This window comes from Amblyomma mixtum, chromosome 10 (genome assembly GCF_055824585.1).
Source record: "Amblyomma mixtum isolate Tamu chromosome 10, ASM5582458v1, whole genome shotgun sequence".
NCBI lineage: Eukaryota > Metazoa > Arthropoda > Arachnida > Ixodida > Ixodidae > Amblyomma > Amblyomma mixtum.
The window spans coordinates 876,044-899,052 of NC_143021.1; the positions used below are offsets into that span (position 1 = coordinate 876,044).

Consider the following 23,009-nt stretch of genomic DNA (forward strand, 5'->3'; position numbering starts at 1 on the left):
ATTCAAAAGAAAACTACTACTCGCTTGGAACCAAAAGACCACCCTTGGCACATGCCTAGTCACAACTGAAGATCTCGCGTCTGGAAACCGCTGTGGAAGTCATTAGCTTTGGCTTGTGCACTCGCGAGAACCCGGCACTTTCAACAGCTGGCTGTGTGCACATTCCTAGAAAGTAGATGGCATGTGAAATATTTGCAGGTATGCAGGAAAAGCATGCCCATGGTACTCTTAGGGCAAAAGAAATGCGTCGACAGCCACTTTGAGCTGCTGCAGAGCACTCCATGATGCCACGATGCAGTTGACTGGCCGTGAACGTGGGGGCTATCCTTTTGGATTACTGTGATAACAGATGTGGCACACAGAGAAGCTGTGGTCCGCTTTCATTCCATACAATTTTTGCCCACATCAGAAGCTGCCTCTTTTCAGCAATGCTGCCAACAAAAAAAAGAAACTGAGTGTTTTAAAAATACTAAATGCTGTCTTGTGGCATAATTTCAATTTAGCACCCTCATATCTGCGAGCTTGCCTTGCAGTGGTAATGAAACTGCCCCAATGGAAGCTCGCTGGCACTCTTCAGGAAGTGTGCCACTGTGAACCCTATAAAGCAGCCAAGCATGAGGAATTATTAAAAAAGAACTGGTTTCAGCTATTCATCACTCATAAGATGTTGGCAGCACACCAAGACACTGAGCGCCCGTAACTGCACCGTGTGTTTGTTTTGACGGGAGCGCCAGCGGTTCATCCGGCGAAATTGGCCAAGCTGTGCCAGTGCATGCACATTTAGAATGCCAGCAAGGTGGTGTGGAAGGGTGGCACACAAGGCGATGCGTGTAGTGCATGGCAACTGAAAGTGTGGGCCGCACTGCCCAGTCAAGACAAATAAGCAAGCCTGCGCGTCTCACCGGGTGTTTTTCCGGGCAATTCGACAGTATCAGCGTCCCAGGGGCAGAGTTCTGCCGCCCATGAGCCAATTTCTGCTGCAAGAGCGAAATTGGGGAAGGGGAGGGGGGACACTAGCTGATGCTGTTGCGGTGAGCAGCAGATAGCCAACAAAAGCCGAACAAGGAGTCGCGTGATTCTGTGCACAGCCCAGCCAGACGAAGTGCGCGAATGTGGCTGTTTTTACCTTCTTGAATAAACAGCACAAACGAAGACGAGCACAAAAGACAAGAAAACGGATGACACAGCGCTGACTAACAACTCAGGGTTTATTGCTGATCACACAAGTATAAATACATAGATGTCGGCTTCATACTTGTGTGATCAGCAATAAACCCTCAGTTGTTAGTCAGTGCTGTGTCGTCCGCTTTCTTGTCTTTTGTGCTCGTCTTTGTTCGCGCTGTTTATTCAAGATGCTTAACCAACTAGCCCGCCAAAACGTGTTTTTACCTGCGTTTTTTGTCTTGAGGTTGAATTGGGTCTGAGCATGAGCGAGAGAAAAACACTGAACAAAGGTGTTTCCTGAAAGCTTAAAAAGAACAAAATAAATACTTCATTTACTCGCATAAATCATGCACCCCCAACTTCTTAACCGGAATTTTGCAGAAAAAATTTTTACATGCATATTTTGCAGTCTCTGCTGTGCCAGCCCACCAGCATGTACACGGGTGCATGCAAGGCAGGCTTGGGAAGAACGGCGCGGCCGCATCACCGCATGCGGTTGCAAAAGGTGCGAGTGGCACGGGCACGAATAGTGCGCCATTTACCCTGGCTCACGCTTGCACGGCAGTTGCTTTCCCGGATGAGTCCGAAAGGATCCAAGTGTCAGTTTTCCACTTATCAGCCACACGCTTTATCGCCTCTTATCTCCCACTACGGGCTTCAACGAGACTGTATCATTGCTCGCTTATTGCGTTGAGCTGCGCAGGCGCCACATCATCTACGAAACACAGGGCAGGGCGGGAAGCGGTAGTATACTCGAGTCAACTTTCTTGTTGCCCAGCAGCTGGGAGGTCTACATATATAGGCAGCAATACGGTATAAACACGTGTACGGGCCACACTCGTGTATGGGCTGCACCCCGTTTTCCCAAAGAATATGTTTAAAAAAAAAACAAATCAGTGTAAAGGCACCACCCGAATTTTCCCAGGCGGTTATTCCCAGGCGGGAATAACATGGCACATGCCATGGCCTTGATCATGGAGGCCATGCACGCGCACAGGAGCTTCCAAGTGCCATCCATGGATGGCACCCGAGGTCGCAGTCACCATCATCATCAACTTTTTTCTCGGCCGTGATCTCCCGCTATCCACATCGGCATCAATATAGCCAGCTCCAGCCATTTATTGCTTTTGTGGCTTGTTAGCGTGTGCACTGTAGTTGCCGCAGTTGTGGTGGTAGTGGCTTTAGCGTGCTGCTGCCGAGCGTTGCAGTTTTAGCCCGATGGGCAAGCACCTTAATAGCCACATGGCTCTCGAACACGGCAAGCGTGCGGCGGGCAGGAAATTCAACATGGCCGAGGAGTGTGTCCGATGATGGTGCAACCAGAAGGGTGCACTGAGAAACACAAGCTGCAAAAAGCCCGCTTTCCGAGGGGAGTTTCCCTAACTGGAAGAAGAGCTGCTCTGCTATGTGATGGAAGTGCAGAGCAACGCGTTGACAGCGGACGTGCTGTGCAGCTTTTTGTGGGATGAGCATGTGCCAGTGCACAGCATCAGCTCAGAGTCGAAGTACTCCGCAAGTGACAAGAATGAATGCCGCTCATTCCCTGATTGGTGTGGTTTTACTAAAAAAATAAATTTTTTTCGCACATTGCATGTATGGGCCGCACCCCGAAATTTGGCCCTCAAATCTGGAAAAAAAAGTGCGGTCCTTACACGCGTTTATACGGTATATATTGCACGTTATGACCATTGTAGAGCTTTTTAAGATATGTTCAGAAAATTTCCGTTATTTGTGCGCTCCCTTTTTGGAAGCCCGAATTTAAAGAAAAAAGTGCAAAATTACGAGAGTAAACAAAATCGAATGAAACAGCAAGAAAAAAGCACATACAGCCCATCCACAACCAACATCGACCAAGAGCGACGCTTGTGACGTCCAAGGGGAGGCTTCCTAGGCACATGCTGAAGGCTGTTGAGGATTCCTGGGGCAAAAAGTCCCCTGCTCAACAGAATGGTTCACAAATTGAACATGGCTGCAGGGCAGACACAGAGGAAAATGAGAGGGATTTCTGATTCTAGTGTCATTTTCCAGCATACATTACGTAACTTCTTAGTTTTATCACTCAAGCGCGCTCTGTGTATTGTGACCGTAACTGCACATGTGAAGGTCCATGCAGTATTGGGCATGCTTGATGCACTGAGCATGAAGGTAGTTTTCCTGGAACTGAAAAAATGGCGGGCAATACCAGGGAACAAACTGTCCATAAATGGCAGACTCAGTGGAGTACGACCTTTTATCTCACTAATATGGCACTCACAAAAGACTAAACAAAATCAAGACCTGGTATGCGTGTTGTCGAACTGCCCCACGTGGCGGTGATTGGGGCCGAGTGGCCCCACAGGTGTTGTTGTGGCTGTTCTTCTGGCCTGTCTCCCAAGAGGCCCACCCTCGTCGGTGGTGTGCACAGCACCGGACGCTGCCAGCCTGGCTCCTGGGAGGACCCGCCTGGCAGCAGCAGACCACCAGCCTGCCATCCATTGGTGCTGGGCTGCTGCTCCAGGTGGCTGAAAGCAGTGCTTGTTTCGGCCGCACAGGCAAATGGCTCCTGGGAGACACTCCTGTCACCCTCCCAAAATGACCCTGCTGAGGGCATGCCTTCCGATTCCACAGGCATGCCCAGGAGGGGAATCTCCTCATTCCGGTGCGTGGAGAATGAGCTGTACTCGTGGCGGCCACCCTGATAAGGATCAGGCTCCAGGCTTGGGTGCCACCGGACAGACTTGCGCACCCTCTCCTGTTCCTCCTCGGCGGCAGCACGCCGCTTGCGCCTTTCCCTCTCCTCGATCAGCTGGCGGCACTCATCGATCATGCGCCGCAGAGCAGCCTTCTCTTGCTCGAGGTGCTGCTCCTCGCGCAGCTCATCAATGAGCCGCCGCTGTTCGTCGATTTCACGCCGGCGCTTGGCCAGCTCCACCTGAAGGGCCTGCCGCTCCAGCGCCACAGCTGCCAGCTCGGGCATCACGTCCTCGCGTGGTGCTGTGCGGTCCTTGTCGTCATGCAGCCTCGGACGCTTCCACTTGGGCGCTGCGTCCGACGGCTGCCGGACAGCTTCTGGTTCCGGCTGCAAGCCACACACCATGCTCAGACACACTTTAGCTTGCCGCACAGCTCATTACACCTTCTCAGCAATGTGTGGTCAAACCTGGCAATCTCCGTTCAGCTTACACCATCAGCCAGACCACGTCCACTGCAGGGCAAAGGCCTCTCCCATGCCTCCCCAAGTAACCCTGTCCTTTGCCAGCCACGGCCACCGCATTCCTGAAAACTGCTTAATCTTATCCGCCCACCCAACTTTCTGCCACCCCCTGCTACGCTTGCCTTCTCTTGGAATCCACTCCGTTACCCTTAAGGACCACCGGTTATCTTGCCTTCGCATTACATGCCCTGCCCAAGCCCACTTCTTCCTCTTGATTTCTACCAGGATGTCATTAACCCGCGTTTGTTCCAGACCCACTCTGCCCTCTCCCTTACCTTAACATTAAGTCAATCATTTTCCTCTCCATAGCTCGCTATGTCGTCCTTAAGGTGGGCACATGAAATTACGAAGTTTCCAGGGATACAGTGGCCGCAGCTGGCGAAGGACAGGGTTAATGGGAGAGGCACGGGAGAGGCCTCTGCCCTGCAGTGGGCATAGTCAGGCTGATGATGATGATGATTAAAAAAGTAACTCAAGTTAAATAAGATAGCCGGCAGGAACGGAAGCTTCTCAGAGCCAGGTTGACATGCCATCGTTTGGCTGTCACATAGTGTCATATAGTTGTCATGCTTCATTGAGAGCAAGGGCGGAATATCCCGTGGTAGTAAGGTGGAAAGTTGGGCGAGTTGAATCTTATTCATGATGAAGTTTAGCGCCAAAAACGAGGACAAAGAAGGAGTGAAGACACAACACGAGCGCTCGTGTCGTGTCTTCACTCCTTCTTTGTCCTCGTTTTTGGCGCTAAACTTCATCATGAATCCCGTGGTGTGCGTGTTGATGCAACTGCTGCTCAACTGTCGCTGTAGCCAAAACATACTTTTTGAGATGCCCCTTCAGAGTTCCGTGTCCATGTCCCACATGCATATGATTAACCTAATTACACACCTTACTGATCTAAGCAAGTGAAGAAACAGTGCTGAGATAAAAGATGGCGAGTAGATGATGATTCCCAGTCTGCAGAGGAGCGTACGCTAGCGGGGCAGCAGCTCAAATTGCACAACTGCGCTGCTTATCCTGCAATGCCATTGTTGCATCATGCCCCTGGCTTCCCTACTTGGTTAATTTTTATCTTCAAGTGAGTGTAACTCGCATTCAGCTGCCAGCTAGTTATGCCTTGCACACCAAAAATACTGACCTTTTATGGTTTTTGGAAAAAAAATTCGGTTCACTTTTATCGGTTTAAACCGAAATGTCCAACCCCTAGTTATAATGCAAATTGTAACCCAGTGGCTGCTATGGTAACCGAGGTAGTTACGTAATGGAATAAAATAGTAACAGTGTGATGCCCAAGCACCACAACGGGATACATATCCCTGTCTTGCAGGCCTCAAAGTCGGGCCACTTAGTCCCCACAGTCGTGTAAAATTTGTGGGCCAACCATTGGCCGCAGAATGTTCCGAATGGTGTCATACGATCAGAGCTTAGAGGAATTCAAACCGGCAACCTATGTTAGGTGAGATAACGCTCGAAGCAAGGAAGCACATGCCATCAGTCACTGCTGCAGTACTGGCCCTCAAAAGCGCTGGTGTTCGGACAAGGAGGGTGGTTTTGCGGTCGTGGCCAACAACGTCTACAAGGAGAAGGCTCCAGCTGCAATCCAAGCCAATCTCGGGGAGATGAAATACATGAGACCATCGAAAGTGCAGGAGCAAGCAGTCCAGCTTTGTGAATGCGCTGGCCTTTCAAGTCTTCTAGCTTCTTCAGTCAAGGCTGCCAGGGCATCTAGTTTAACTACCTTCTTCAGCGCCAAGACACACAAAGAAAGCTGCCCTTCCGGTGTCATCGTGTCTGTGAACGAGGCAGTACGTGGCAGAGTGAGGAAGCGGTGTTCCTGCAGAAGTACCTCTTGTGCCCAGAAGTTCAGGACCCTTTTCTCATCAGAAAGCCCGAGACAGTGTCAGAGTTTCTTAAACATGAGTGTCCAGCCCATGTAAGCGCGTTTTCGGTAATGTTAAAGGTGCACTAAAGACGAATCTGAGCTCGTCTTTTCACCGTGGGAACTCGATCTACACCTTCCGAGCATTCTTAGAAACATCGAATTATCGTCCTGTGCGGCCGATTTCCATAATTTAAATCGGATTAAACGTCCCAGCTCCCGCCTTTTTTTGAACTCACTGCAGATGGCAGGAGGAGTCGGCCAATCTTTCAGCCAGTCCCATGGCAGCTTGCTGCTCTGCCATCGGCGGAGTGATACGATCGGCGAAAGCAAAGAGTCCACGCGTATTTTTATCTCCGTGGGCCTAATTTGCAGCCATGTAGTCTCAGACAGGTTTATTCACGGAAACCTAAAGAACAAAATAAAAGCGAGAGCAAAGCTGCCACGCGTCTGCCTGAAAGGCACTGCACGCATTGGTTGACTCCTCCTACCTTCAGCGGCGAGCTCAACAAAAGGCGGGAGCCGAGACTTTTAATCCGATTTAAATGAGGGAAATCGGCTGCACAGGAAGATAATTGGAAGTTTATCTAAGAATGCTTGGAATGTGTACATTGAATTCCTGCGGTAAAAAGACGAGTTCAGATTCCTCTGTAGTGCACTTTTAAGGACTTGTATTATTGTGGAAATAACAAACATACACGCGCCAACAAATTCTTCAAAAGGAAACGACGTTTCGGGGCCTGTACAGGTCCCCTTGATCACATAGAGCACTCCGTGGAACGACAGTGGCTTATATACGGTTGAAATTTCCTACTGAGCGATTGTAGATTTCTGGCAGATCGCCACGTGTTCTGTTAAGAGCATGCTTTGTGCTATGTATATGGAATGATTCCAAAATGATTCCTTTCCTGAGACGTCTAAACTCATCCCAAACTCAATCCATGTCCTTGTCCAGAGGAACATCGCCAGGCTTGAAACCTCGGTGTATCGGAAACCGACACACACTGGAAAGTACCTCAACTTTGAATCAACGCAGCCTATTGGACACAAGCGTTCAGTCGCCAAATTACTCTTTAACTCTTTCCTGTCCGCGCCTATTCCCATCGATAGCCCGCTATCGATGGTTTCAAGATCGTATTTTTCCGCTTTTTGAAGCGTTCCTGGACAACTATCGCCATCCAGTGTGAAATAAAGGAACTCTTCTTTCAGTTTCGCTTTTGGTTTGTTTTTTTCCGCCAAGCGGTGATTTTTGAAGCCCCTCCGGAGTCAGCTGACCGGCGCTCCTTGTTTCCACCATGGCGTCGACGTCGCGCGCTGCTGCTGCGCCGAAACCGCGCGTTTCCACAGAAATTGATGCTCCTGAGAGTTCGTTTTTGGACGCGAACAGCAGCAGTGAGGATTCAGAAGACGACTTCGGCTCTTCAGACTTCAGCACCGACAGCGAAACTGCGTCAGACCAACCCGGAACGTCAACAGCCATGCCTCGGTAAGTTTCGCTTTCTCCTCCGAAATGTTCCGCTTTTGCTGCGCGCTTATCGGAAAAGATCAGAGTGTTCTGAAGGTCATAACTCTTATCTGCAGGGTGTCAACGTCTTTCGGGCGGGATTACTTGCCGCCGGCAGCGCAGAGGGTCGTGTTTTCGGCTCGAAGACAGCCAGGGGTCGACCTCCGCGTTGCGCGCCGGAGTGTCGCACGGTGCTCGGCGGCGCGGTCGTCAACAGCTTCATACTTTTTTACGCGCATCGCCAGGAGCATCCCGAAGCGCCAGAATTGTCGAGGACATGAAGATTTGATCAGTTCGCGGTCAGACTTGAAATGATCGAGCAACTCCTCGGATTTGATGAGCCACATCCTGAGGACCCCAATGTTCGCCCTCTGTTTCCGCCTCGTGATTCATCTCAGGGGCTGCAGCACAAGCCGCAGAAAATGCAAAGTACCGGAACTGCAAATTGTGCTACGAAGAAAAAAAGGTGGAACAAAAAACAAATGTTTTCTGTGAGACATGTGCGGAAAAATTCTGCTTCACGGCAACAAGGAACTGTTTCGCGCCGTGGCACGATAGTCACTAGGACTACTCTTTCCTTTCCTAGCCCAGCTAATACTGTTCGCAGCAAACTAAATTTTGCTGCAATGTTGCATCGATCACTGTTGTAAAAAATGTATATTTCGAAATATTTGTATGTTTTATTTTTGTGACGAAACTTTGATGTTTTTGTGTGTTTTTTCTTTGTAACTACAATTTTCTTTCTGATAATTTTTTTTTTCATCTCTTACTCAATAAACATGTTGACTGTGACTAATAACAATGTGAAGAGAATTTCCTCCTCTACAATTCGGTACCATACACTCCTGTACCAAGCAAGTTTTGTTAAAGAAAAAAAAATATTAATGATATGACCTGAAAACCACCATTTTCCCCGCGGACAGGAAAGAGTTAATCGCGCGCTCACCCTATGCTCGAAAAGCGCAGCTGGGAAATCGCCAAAGTGAAAACAGATCTCGAACACAGCAGCCACTGAAAAGCATCCGGACTTGGCCAAAAAGAGAAAAACGCAGAAACCAAGTATTCCGTACGCTGCGGGGGCGAGCGAGGCACGCATTTCCAGAGGCTATGATGTGCACATTGCTCATCAGCCTACCAGCAAGTTGAAACAGCAGCTGTTCCAAGTTAAAGACCGCCTGGATCGCTACCCTGGTGAGGTGCACAAGATACCATGGAGTGGACTGTTTAAAAAGGTGCGCAAAACATCCCACATCCTGTAAGACTGGTTTTCTTGATGTCATTTCTGTTGTAAAATGTTTCAAGGACCATGGTTTGAGCTTACTGCAGCCTGACAAAGAAGGAATGTTGGTTGTCATGCCCAATGACCTTTTTAATGAAAAAAACTCTCCGAGCGGATCAGAAAAATTACGTGCCCATTAAAAGAAGCCAAGCCAGGGTGAAAACAAAATTCACTGCACTGCTCGTTGTAGGAGCCTACAGTTGTCATCTCTGGCATCTGCAATCAATTCCAGCTCAAAGAATTCTTTGCAGGTTTTCTTCTCGGCTAAGACGCACAAACCGGATATGCCTTTCAGGACTACTGTTAGCGAGAAGGGCTCTTGGCAACACATCGTTAGCCGTTTCTTGCTCAGCAGGCTAAGGCACATTCCTGTTGATGACCCCTTTTTGGCGAAGAACTCACAAGAAGTTGCCAATTTTGTGCAGGCTAACAATCGCTTGGATTTTGCTTTTTCCACTGACATCCAAGATTTGTTTTATTCTATTCCACATGCTACGGTCAGAGAACGTATTGAAGGCTCGGAGGCTGTGGCCTTCCAGAACTCAGCTGATATCTCGGTAGACAATTTTTTAAAGCTACTAGGATACTACTTGCAGGTCACTTTCATCTCTCATGATAACCAGTTTTTTCTGCAGCGTAAAGGCAAGCTCCCATTTTATGTAACTTATTTTTATCTTCAATTCACCGCCTACTTACTTTTCAAGGGGGGCCAGTTTTTAAAGTTTTTAGGTATGTTGATGACTTTTTAATTCTTTTAAGTACAGGGAATGCTACATCCCTTGACCATATTGTTTCACTGGTTTTAGTTTACCGTATTTTCCGGTGTACAAGACGCACCCTTGTATAAGACGCACCCGCCATATATGCAGGCTGTCATTGAAAAAATTGGTATATAAGACGCATCCGTGTATAAGACGCACCCCAATTTACCCAGTTAGGCTAGTGAGGATTAGTTAAACATGCTTATGCGACCATCGCAAAATGCACCGTACGTGTGAGAAGTTCTTAAGCAACGCTAAGTGATCGAAAAAGGCAACACTCACGCCATACCCGCCCACGTTATAGCACAAAAGAAAAAAAAAGCGAAAGAGCTCTCTTTATGTCCATAACAATTTATTTTTAAATAAAACCTTCAAAGCCTTCATCTTCGGATGCGCTATCGAAAAGGCAACGCGGCTGAAGCATTCTCTTCGCACTACGTACTTGCAAAGGGTGACTAAAAAAAAAAAATATATCGGCTTCTCTTGGCTTGTCTTGACAATGGTGAGAAGTGCGACTGCCGCCATCTTTTGGCATTTCACATTACCTTTGCTTGGGGCCTCCGAAACGGCCGCGTGTTTAAGATCCCGGAAGCGGTCAACCCCGCCGTTTCATGATAAATTTCACCTAAAAAAGTTGCGCACGGCGGTCCCCATATTGAGGTATTAACCATATTACAACCACATTATTAGTAGTAATATTTTTTCAATGAAAAAAGCTTGAACATGAACCTGAGTAATTTCTGAACTTGCAAAAAAAACTGGAAAATTCGCATATAAGACGCACCCTTGTATAGGACGCACCAGCAAGATTTTTGAAAAAAACTCGCGTCTTATACACCGGAAAATACGGTAGTTTTTACCCATGAACTTCCGCACAATCAGGTGCTATGTTTTTTAGACCTATGTTCTGCCGGGACCATCTTTGCTGGATGTACTTCCCCACCAGAGCTGAGCTATGACTCGGCACATTCCAAGGTGGTAAAAAGAGCTACTGCCTCGCTTTGCTTGGATGCTGCTCTTCAAAAATGTTGCCCTCATAAAATTCGAGTGTAAATGATCAGGTCTCTCGACTCTTAACAGCAGGCTTCCCTAGACCGGTCATTTCAGCTGTCGCTGAAACACTCATGCAGAAGCAAAATGCGTCTGGAACCCCCTTCCTCAAAGCTGGTGGTGGTCCCTAATGTCCACCAACTCTCTCTCCCACAACCTGAAAAAAGTGGCTGGCAGGCACCCCTTCTCCGCACCCAACAAGCTGCCAAAAGCTTTGCCCCCGCATCACTGGTTGTGCCGGGGGGGGGGACTCTCATGTTAAATGTGCCACAGGTGTGGTTTACCGCATCCCCCTCTCCTGTGGGGCTTCATACGTTGGCCAAACTGGCCACTGCATTAAGGACCGGCTACGCGAGCATGCCAACACCGCAGAAAATGAGGACACAAATGCAAACCTTGTGCGGCACCTTGCTTCGTGTGACAGCAGGGCAAGATTTGAGGGGACCACGATTCTTGGCAAGAGCAGGAATGCCAAGGCTAGGCTCCTTGTAGGGGCTTATTACATCAAAACGTTGCCCAAGCATCGTGTGAGTGACACATCTGTTGACATGTATTCCGCTGAATGTGCTTTTTTAGGCTCGTTTTTTTAGTAACTTGTTGCTAGACTGCTGTGCCTTTCCTGCCCTCTCTATGCTCACCATTTTTTCCTTTTTATATGCCTTGTAGTATGCATGAATAAACAGTTGGTATTAGTGCTCGTGAATGTCTCATGTGTCCTTTATATATGTCCCTTGTCCATTTTTTCCGCTAACTTCTTCAGAAAATATCAGAAGCTTTTCACATATATGAATTAGGTGACACATCCACACAGCCAACCGTTGGTGGCTCTATTCCCACAGGAGTTTGCCTTTATTAATCAGTGGAAATCAAGAGGAAGAAGTGGGCTTGGGCAGGGCATGTAATGCGAAGGCAAGATAACCGCTGGTCCTTAAGGGTAACGGAGTGGATTCCAAGAGAAAGCAAACGTAGCAGGGGACGGCAGAAAGTTAGGTGGGCGGATGAGATTAAGAAGTTCACGGGGATACAGTGGCCGCAACTGACAAAGGACAGGGTTAATGGGAGAGACATGGGAGAGGCCTTTAGCCCTGCAGTGGGTGTAGTCAGGCTGATGATAATGACGATGATGATTAATCAGTGGCGGTTTTGACAGCTCCCAGATGCATGTCAAGATCTTGATTAAGCCATACAGTAAAACCCCGTTAATTCGACCTTGTTAATTCAGAAAATCGGAAAATTCGGCAACCCATCTGGTCCCGTTAACCACATATGCTATTCTATAGCGTAAAAATCCCGTTAATTTGGACATATTTGGCCGCCCTTCGGTTAATTCGGACAGGTGGCGAAGCCTGCATGTGTACAGGAGGCCATGAGCGCAGCAGAGGTGAGATGAAGATGAAAGCGGGAGCAGCGCTGATATTACGCCAAAATGTAAAGGCGCCATCTGCATCGCTCTGAACATTTTTTTGTTTTTCCCAGCCACACCGCTGCGTCTCAACATTTTCTTTCCTTTGTGTATGTGCCTTGGAGTGAGGTGTGCGCATGCTGGGGTGGTGTGCGGACAGCATTCTTCTCCACTACAATGCCGACAACACTGCGTTTTTCGGCTCCTGCGATGGCTACCGAGGCCCCAGCGAAGCGGCCTTAGTATGTGGCGAAGGACTTGGCAGAGAAAGTCGAAATACTGAAGGCTGTCAAGGAAGGAATTCTGCGATCAAGCCATCATGGCATGATTTAACACGAAGAGGAGCACGCTGATCTTGTACGTCAAGAATGAAGCTCAAATTCTGCAAGCTTACAATGGCCAACAGTTCTCAGACAAGCGGAAGAGACTCCGAACAGCAGCATACCCAAAAGTGGAAGAGGCACTGCTTCGATGAATTGCGGACGCACGAAACTCGCAGCTGCCCTTTTGAGCGGGCCCCTCATCTGTGCACAAGAGACACTAAGTACGCCCCAATGATGGCCACTAATGGAGGTGCATCAGAAGGGTGCTTCAAGAAGAGGCATAATTTGGTCTTCCACAGTGTCTGCGGCGAGAAAGGTGCTGTGGATGCAAGAGTGGAGAACGATTGGAGGAGTGAGCTTAGGAGGTGCCTCGCTGCTCATGAGCCCTGCGTCACTTTTCTACAAGGCCCTGTCAGATAAGACTTTTAAAGGAGACCCTTGCGTCGGCAGCAAGCGAAGTAAGGACAGGGCGACAGTTTTGCTTGCTGCAAATATGCCCGGAACGGAGCGGCTGCCACAGCTGGTTATTGGAAAATTGCAGAAACCGCGGTGCTTCAAGAATACAAAACGCTACCCATGGACTACCGGTCCAACAAAAGGGCTTGGATGAATATGTCAGGACTGGAGAATATCAAGCTGCTCTTTCTTCCTCTTAACACCACAGCTTCCCTACAACCCTTGGATCAGGGAATAATTCGGTACGTAGAGAAAAACCCGATACCGCAAGCAGGTGCCTGAACGCATGTTATGTTATGTTTGGAAGCAGAGTATGACATCACTCTTCTTAGTGCAATGCACGAATTAGTGCACGCGTGGCGCAACACACCACCTGCAGTAATTGAAAACTGCTTCAACCACAGTGGTTTCACTCGGAGCATTGGCACCATCGGTGTGGATGAACCGGACGCCAACCGCGAGGAAGAGAGAGACCACAAAAGCCACCGAATGTTCAGCTGTGCGATTATGTCGCAATCGACGTTGCCAGCCATCCCACCGACAGTGAAATCGTGCAAGAAGCTTTAGGGAGTGAACAGCCGAGTTCCGAAGATGTCGACGACGCATATGATGAACTGCCGCGTCACACTGCGACTGAGGCTGTTGAGGCCCTGAGTGTTCAGGAAGACAAATGTGCAGGTTCTGCAGACAGCGTGCGCGCACTGCATCATTTGGCAAAAGTCAGCAAAGTAGCAGCAGCGATGCAAGTTTCCCACACAAGGCAGTCAACAATAAGATTTTTTTCAAAAAATAAAGGTATGTTGATGTGGGGCACTTTGTAGTGTTTTTTTTTTTCTGGTCCTCTCAATAATTCGACATTTGGTTAATTCGGACATTTCTTACGGTCTCGCGAAATCTGACTAACTGTATTTGTTCCCCTCTGTTGCTTATCCTGCTGCTATATATTGCCACCTTTTTCGCAATAAATTATATGGTTACTACTACTGTCTCTCCTTTTTCTCTTGCCCTGTTTGTCAGCGTCATCACAGATAAATGTAGGTGCGTAGGCCTGTACCACCTTCAGTTTGTACCTCTTATTAAGCCTAATTATGACAGCTGCCACCCTCTAGTTAATAGTTCAAAACTCCTCTGTGTTGCCAGCTATATCCTGATTGATGAGGAATCCTGCACCTAGTTCGCGTCTGTCTGCTAATCCGTGATAGCACAATATGTGCCCGCCCTTTACCACTGCATGTGCCTCACCTGTCCTCCTAACTACACTAAGCCCCAAGATATCCCATTTAATACCCGCTAATTCCTCCAGCAGCACTGCCAATCTAGCCTCACTGGATAAGGTTCTAGCGTTAAACGTTGACAGGTGCAGTTTCCAAAGGCGGCCTGTCCGCAGCCAGTGATTCTAAGCCCCATCTGCTGCGTCGCAGGTCTGCCCTGGTCAACTGCTCCGCAGCCGCTGGGGACTGGGGGCTAATAGGTGCATTCATATAGGAGGTTGTGGCCCAAGTACCTACTCCACCAGGGTGGCCAAACTCTGTTGTGGTCACTGAGGTCAAGCCGCACCCCAAACCTAGTGATGCAATTCCATCGACAACCCAGTGGGCAAACTGCCTATCCTGGCAGCCAATGACTGGTTGTGAGAGGTTGCTGGGGAGGAGCAGTCTGGGTCACACAAGGAGGCCGCATATATGAGGGTTAACCAATAACTGCTATCCAAGCAATGGATCCGAAGTGATAGTGCACCTAATTTGGGCTAGGACTAGTCAACTACCCAAATGTACGGCAGAGAAATGCATGGCACTGGGATTCAAAAGGCGGTCCTCCTGCATGCGAGGCAGATTCTCTGCCTCCACTTCTCTAATTGAACTCCATACCAGCTGGATGCAGGTACCTACCTACGGTCTACTCAAATGTGACACAATTTAGAGGCACAGCTCAAATGCTTCCAGAGGATCAGCTCACTTTTTAGGGTGCCAAATGTTACGACTTCCCCGCTCTTCTCTGGTGGAAACAGTGGTTGCGCCCGAGGGTATAAACAGTGTTGCCTTTCCTTCATGCGTGTGTGTTCCTTATTTGGTCCTGTGCCTTGTATTACGCTCAGAATATGCACACACGCAGGGTGCAGTTTTTTAGCCTAGAAGGGCAAGACACAGCCGAGCCTCCTTATAGCAAACAAGCAAAAGAATCGTAGGACTGTTCGATACAGCCAAGATTCATAATAAAAAATCCCCCCGACATTGATGACTGCTGGCCGATAGAAAGAGAGGGAAGGAGGGCCTCACCTTTAACTCAGAAAGGAACTTGTGCTTCTTGCTCCTCGTGTGCTGAAAAACAAGGTGGGAAACAAAGCAGCGGTTATTTCAGGCCCAACATGTTATCCAACCTGCAGCTTCACGGGCACCAGCAAAACCCGTAAAAGAAGCTGCACGACACTTTTCCCAAATGCCAACTCTGGGTAGCAGCTAGGCCCATAGGAATGCATGTAAACAAAAGCATGAATGCAGTTTTCTGAACTGACAGTGCACCTGTGAGATTGTCCGACATTAACCAAGGCTGAAGGAGGCCGCGCTCGAACTGAAGAGGGGACTTCAATGGAAAATGAGCAGCTTCAGTAGCAGTTCACATTGTCCCGAACTAGAGGACGACAAAGTGGGCATTGGTGGAGGCAGGAGCGCTCGCAGCCATTAAATCATGCCATAACAATATGTACGCAGTAATGAGCCCATCATCTCCCTACCCGTGTCGACACAACATGTGCTTGGTGGAACCACTCCAGCCCTGAGGTACTTCAAAAATCAATTGGCTGCGAAATGACATTCTACACACTCTGTTCCAAGTCTTTCTTTAATGGACGACCCAGGTGCACAATTAGTAGGATTAGTGTGCAAATATTTGGTTCCCACAATTCCCTAAGCTCGCGGCAAAACATTGTGAGATTTCCAAACGACAGTATCTCGCACTGGCAACTACCCTCCCTTCAATGATAATGCCAGGCCTTGAATAAAATCAGCGATGGCCACCGAGCGCAGCTGCAGTGTGGCCGCTGGCCGGTCGCCAATTAGAGAGAGAGAGAAAAGACTAGCGCCACACCGTGCACACCACAGGAGAGGAACGAGGAGGAGACACAGGCGCCTGTGTCTCCTCCTTGTTCCTCTCGTGCGGTGTGCACGGTGTGGTGCTAGTTTTTTCTCCAATTCAGGTATGCACCAACTAGCCCAAAAAGAGGTGTTAATGCAGGTCTCTAAATGGATTTTTCTGCGCACTTAGGACGTCCGCACAGTACCCTGATTCTACGTAATGTGTAAAAAAAAAATAAAGGACAGCCGTCAAATCAGCTGATTCTTTTCTGGCTGCCAAGTTTACGATGGCTGAATATTTGGGTAATCGGGCGGCAGCTCACGCCACCTAGCCGACGCTTTTCCAGCATCAGAGCGCCTACGCGGGAGCAAAAGTGGCTGAAGAGCAAACTTAATTGCAAAACTGCGGACGCTTCTTGTTTTGCTTCATGTTGTTAGGTTTGAAACATAGTTTGTTAGTAAAATAAAACCTTATTCATATTATAAACGGCGTGTTTACAGCAAAATGTTAGCATATGGTCCCTTATTGTGCAACTAAATGCTTCCTGGGAGGAGCCCTACTACTAGCCACCGCAACCTCGCTGCTAATTACCATATTTACTCGCAGAATGATCACACTTTTTTTTTCCAAAAATTGACGCAAACTTAGGGGTGCGATCATTGCGCGGGGTAAATTTTTTACAAAAAATTTTTGAGCACCGAAAACGCAAACAAGTCGCAAGCAGACAATCACAAGGGCACGATACCCGCGGTTGCGCCAATAAACACGAACCGATCTCGGCGACCTCTGCTTACTTCGTTAACCGGGAAGGTAGAGTGCGAAACTGGCCCACTTCAAGAAAGTACTTTCTTCGCACTAAGTCACGCTCAAAAGTGTCCTGGGCAGTCAGGACGCTGCACCAACATAAGCCTCATGGAACACGTCGGCAACATCGAATAAGGATATGGCAGCAAGCTAGCGGGACACGTGTCGGACTGTGAATGCATTCCACACTTTCGATGCTGCAAGATTCTGAGAAGATACCCCCGAAAGCTCACGCGAGAGGTATACGAAGCGTTCATCATTCAGAAGAATCGTTCCACCTGCGTAAACACACCATCAGTAACGTTGACGAAAAAAGAAATGGGTTATCTGACGACAGAAGTGACAAAATGATGACTCCATGGCTTTCTTTGTATTTTTAGACGATACCTTCTGTATTTATTGCAAGCAAAGCAGTAAATTCCTCAGTTGTCAGTCAGTGCTGTGTCTGTGTGTTTCTCGACTTTGTCCTGTCCCTGCGCACTGTTTTAAGTAGAAAAAATGAACCAACTGGCCCCGCTACTTCCCATGATATGCACCAAAATAGACAGTGTGTACAGTGCTGCGCGACAACGCTTTTATGCGGCCTTTGATCTTGTCCGATAGCGCGGCAACAGCGTACAACAGCAACACCCCACGGCACTCAAGGTACGCATTTTACCGCCGTTACGCCGAAAAATGTCCGGTCCCTGCCGCATCGTCGATGCACTTAGGTGGCACGTTCGCAACGCTCGGTGCACTGGATTGCGTGCGCTTACCGCAATGGTGCTGCCCGCGAGCGCGGCGGACAACGGCGCTCTGTACTCCCTAGTCGTTGCTAGGCCTAACTTGTTTTGTATCGAAGCCACAGTGGACGGCGCCTTAGAATTGACCAACGCTATAATGAATGTTCTACTTATGGCGCTGCCTTACTGACAACCTCATTGTTTGATATTAAAAGAAATATATACGATCGACTTCAGCGACGCCTTCGCAGCGGAGCTGGCCAAGCAGATCGGGTCACTCGCGCTGCAATGGCGGCAGCTGCTACGCGGCTGCGAACGTAAAACTAGCTTGTATCGCAGTTATTACTCCTACCAGCAACTCGGTACAGGCCCGCGATCCTCAAGGGGAATTCATTTTTGATGTTCCCGTATCCCAGGGCTTGTTATTTATGTGAGCAAGAGAGTTTAGTTGGATCACTGCGTCACTTCGTTTGTTGCACCGCAACCCAGAGTGGTGGTGAGCCTTGCGACAACGGCGAACCATGATTCGAGATAACCGTAGTTAAATTTGGTATCCGCGATTAAGCATAACCGCATTTAGACTACCCGTGTGACCGCAGGTCAACCAACAGGTGGCTGCCGCTGCAATGCTGACAGAGCAAGATGGTCATCTGCACGTGCCATCTGTCAGACAGATAGCAAGTACGATCATCGTCGGCTAGACTTGACATCGTCAACAAATTGCCGCGGCAAGTTCAGGGTGCGATCATTACGCGAGTGCGATCATTATGCGAGTACATACGGTAGTTGATTCTGAGGTCAGCGTCTCGCGGAGTCATCATTTTGACATCACAGTCTCAAAATTGAGACAAAAATTGAGAGCGACTCGTAATCGCACCCCTGGTCGCAACTCAACATATTCCTGCACTGCCACTTACAAATGCTCCCAGTGAGGAGGATGTTGAGAGGCTCAGCGGGCCGCTGTGTGCGCTGCCGAAACCTAAACCTATGCTTCAAATATCGCACCAGCTGCGCTCAAATATTGGATTACCAAGAAGAAGCATGATAGCCGGCCCATTTTTGCCATGCCTCACGTGACCTATACGCAACTTTGATGTCACAGAGCTGGTGAAATTGAAACAGCATGAGAAAAAAATTCGATTATAAATTACTTCGCAGCAGTCATAGGTGAATATCAGCCAGGTGAACCATCTATGTCTTGCACATCACTGCAAAGATGCGCAAGACATCACGCACGCCAGTAGACGTGTGGGCAGCTCTTTCGCGTGACAGCCTAAGTCCCATTGTAAGAATCCCTGGACATTGCTGGAACACGAGATGATCCTCTATGCACTGAATGGTCCACACCCAGATGGGTATTATCTATTCCAGCAGGACTTGTCTCCCGTTTATGCAGCAGCAAAGGTCGTTGCTCGTCTTTTAGATGAACTAGGTGTGAGGAGCCTGGAGTGGTGTGCGAATGGTGCAGACGTGAATATCACAGAACAACACGTATGAAGGCTGCCTTTTTCAAGGCTCTCCTTGGACTAGCCGACTACTGATGAGCTGTGGGAAGCTATACAGTGCGAGTGGAAACATCTTCAAGACAACACAGTCTTCATCGAGGCTCTCTACGTATGTCTGCCAGAAAGAATGGAGGTTGTCATTGAAGCCGGCGTAGCCGTGACCCATTATTAACGCATCAAACACACACAGAAAGATCAAGCTACACTGCTTATATATTGGAACACTTTTTCTGTGTGTGCAAAATCTGTTGCCATTAGGCAAGTATGTCAGGAAACCTTTCAACCCACTGCTGCATGCAAATTTTCTCCGTTGACGATAACCAAGATAGAGCAAACCATACATAAGAAAACAATGCTGCTTTTCCCTGGGTTTGAGCACTATTGCAGGTGCTACAGTATCAAGCCGGTTCCACGTGTATCACTGAAAGAGGGAGCGAGGGGCATTTCGCGCAGAACTACAGGCGACACTCTGCGTGCCATAACCGCCTTATCATTGCTAGCGGCTGGGGGCACGCAATCAGCGGCCTTTTCGCAGCCAGCAAGGAGGGAGTGCCAACAGTTCCACCTTGTTTCCGACAGCCCCACGTCGGTTTCGAGGCTACTTCCCACGTGCTTGCGTGTTCCTGTTCAGACACGACACCCGAGATCACAGCACCCGAGAACAACGCACCTCTTTCATTGCTGCCTCCGACTCGACATCCACCATGCAGAGGCTGCAGTGGACGCTCTTCGGGGGAGTCTCTGCTCTGCTGCCACCCCGCGCAGCAGCAGCAGCAGCAGTGGCCAGGCCTGCTGGGGGGAGCGGCTCGGTCTTCATGCCCTGTGCATGGCGTCATACATGTGCACATTCTGCCTGCTACTTCAACAATGCACACAAAAGGGACTGCTCTTCGAATGCAGCACAATGTGTGCGCCACACAGACTAGAACTGAGCAGGGTGTGCACATGAGAAAAGCATCGACGCTGGGACACAGAAGCATCACAGTTCTTGCCAGTGAGTGCCGAGCATTACTTTAGAACACATGTCACAGTCCAGCCTGCATTCCCATGAGCACTCACTAGCGATCCTATGTGGTCGTGACAGGATCACCACAACTGCCACCCTCTTGAAGAATTCATTTCACATCCTTATCGACAAGAAATACAACACCCAGCTCTCGCATCTCTGTTAAACTGTGACAGGATTCTGTACTCTGACTAAGGCAGCAAGAGCCTGAGCCTGGAGAAGAAAAAATGGGATGTACTTCACCTTCCTCAGTTCTTGGAGGAACTTGTGCTTCTTGCCCTTTTCATGCTGTGGAGGGGGAAAAGAAGGTCATTCAAGCAAGGCCTCCTGGAGTTTTTGAGAAAGAAATGAAAAGACTTGTAATCCAAGCCACTAAGATCAGGTGCAAAGGCCAGTCAGCACTTGTTTATTTATTTACTTATTTATCTTACAGGCCTCCGGAGAGGCATTACGTTAGGGGGGTCAAATACAGAAGTCTGTGTAAAAAAACGGGCTAGAAACAAAAATCCCAGTAAAAGCGCAGCAAAACAGACAAAAACAAGTGAGTTCAGATAACATATCGCAGTTCACAAAAAATTGGTAAACTGGAATAAAAATGAGTGAAATGCACAAAGAGCTACACAAAAGCAAAAGACAACATTTTAGGTATACATCAGGGTAGCTGCGCATGAACAGAACCAATGAGGCAAAGGTCTCAAGCAGCTGAAAAGCAACAGCTATATGAATCATGATTATATAAATGTGCTAAGCGTTATCAACGAAATGCTTGAGTAGATGTTCACGAAAGGTGTCATGATTACGCTGCAGGTCAATGCAATCCGGAAGATCATTCCAGGGGCGGATGGTGCGCGGGAGTGACGAGAAGTTGAAAGCATGCGTGCTGCTGGGCATAGCTGTGGTTATTGTGTAATCTATGTGCTAAGTAGGAGGGACGTTGTAAAAGGGGTGGCGGTGAATCAGTGGCATGGACATATTTATGGAAGATAGGTACAAGGGCAATGTCGCAAGAAATATTCAACGGATGGAGTGAAAGTTCGATCTTTAGTTGACGGTTTGGTTTGGTTTATTGGGGTTTAACGTCCCGAAGCAACTCGGGCCATGAGGGACGCCGTAGTGGAGGGCTCCGAAAATTTCGACCACCTGGGGTTCTTTAACGTGCACTGACATCGCACAGCACACGGGCCTCTAGAATTTCGCCTTCATCGAAATTCGGCCGCCGCGGCCGGTATTGAACCCGCGTCTTTCGGGTCAGCAGACGAGCGCCGTAACCACTGAGCCACCACGGCAGGATCGATCTTGAGTTGAGTTACACTGGAGTGATAACTGTACTTTTGCGAAATGAAACGGCAAGCCCTATTTTGCTTTTGTCTTGTTCTTTGTCTGCTGAAGGCAGAAGCAGCTGAAACCTCTGCAGTGGCGGTTTTGAATACTTACGTGAAGCACTTATCAAGTGTGCAGAAGCCTCTCCATTGCTCTCTCAATATAAAATACAAAAGCCTCTCGATATAAAATAAAATTCAATATATCTGGGCATGGTCCCACTGGCGATAAATATTTCGGACTCTGTGGAGTCCAAAAGTTCAGTTTTTCGACAGAGGTGCGCCTGCGTCACTGCCACAACCAGCCAGCAAGGGCACATTTGAATTCAAACGGATGATGGATGGGCAGACCGCCTCCCTGTTCGTTCATAGCATGCGATCCTGTTGATAACAAGGCAGCGTCTGCAGCAGGATGGGTGGAGGCAAGTATTACCCCTGTCAGACTAGCAGATTTAATGTCATTCGAACCGAATGGGTTCGAATGGCAATCAAACCGTCGAGTTTCATTTGAACCGAATGGCATTCGAACCGTCGAATGTCATTTGGTCTCTTTCGGTGCTACACGGTAAAAAATAATGTCATTCCAAAATGATGGCAATGGCGATCAGTGAAAAAAAAAAATAGTACAATTGAAAGACGTCAGCACGCATGAAGATGTTTGAAATTCTTTTGCAGTGTTTCAAGACTGGGTGACAACATTTCTGTGCATTTTAAGCTTAAAATATCATTTCCGGCCATTCTGCAGCACTCTAGCCATCAGAAGCCAAGCCAAGTACAAAGTCAACCACATAAATGTAAACAAACAAAATGGCTGACATGGTGGCGTGCACAGGAGTGCGGAGCGTGGAAATGACTTCCAAAAGGTGAACTGCTCAGCTACATCTTTAAGTACTTCCGAGCTAAACGAACGCCAACCGGCAAGAAAAACTTCGTGGTACTCGTGCTCTTTTGAGCACGAGTACCACTTGGTCCACATCAAGGGAGCCCAAGACCTAGCGCCCAAAGAGTTCCTCAGCCTGAAGCGAGTAAGTACAGAACCCGTGTGGGTGGTTTTTCTGCACACATTTTTCTCGACTGTCTCTGTTTCGACTCTGGGAGAGCCGAGTGGCCTGGGGCCACAGGTGCCGCTACGAGCTCACTGGTATTGCAGCTCAACACGGGGCGCTCCAACACTGTCCGACACGGTGGGCACCGACCGCTCAGAAGCTGCTTTGTGCAGTGAACGGAGTAGGACCACCCCACAGAGCTGACGTCTCCTCGTGGCTGCGCGCACGTGACACGTTTCGGATCTTTGTTTTGTTGACGGCCCTTGTCGCAATGGTAGTGAGGCCTAGGGCTTTACGGAGCTGCCTGCACCAAGTCGGAAGAGACACGACCACCGGACCGTGCTGTTGAGAGGGGGCGAAATTGCTGCCCACCTATTTTGTAACGTCACACGAACTGCACAATCTCGTTCGGCTCAAGAAAGGGCTTTTTTCACTCGAACTTCGCATTTGCACAGCCACCCAACATGGTTTGCTAGCGAGTTAACCTCTGCGCTACGAGGCCCATGCAGATGCTGCTTCCCCTCCAG

General features: G+C 48.6%; 1 protein-coding gene across 4 annotated transcripts in view; it reads right to left on the minus strand.

The window, feature by feature from the left end:
- Positions 1-3,376: 3,376 nt before the first annotated feature.
- The window catches only part of LOC149324962 (uncharacterized), a 73,176-nt gene continuing 53,543 nt past the window's right edge, over positions 3,377-23,009 (minus strand). For 2 of the 4 annotated variants that reach the window (XM_089563606.1, XM_089563605.1), the window contains exons 13-16: positions 20,361-20,405; positions 19,782-19,931; positions 15,285-15,326; positions 3,377-4,222 (exon numbers count right to left, since the gene is read on the minus strand). In XM_089563606.1, coding sequence (XP_089419732.1) covers positions 3,425-4,222; positions 15,285-15,326; positions 19,782-19,931; positions 20,361-20,405 — 1,035 coding nt within the window. In that variant the 3' untranslated portion in view covers positions 3,377-3,424. The remainder of the gene's footprint in view (positions 4,223-15,284; positions 15,327-19,781; positions 19,932-20,360; positions 20,406-23,009) is intronic. The other 2 variants (XM_089563608.1, XM_089563607.1) reach the window with 1 other exon arrangement.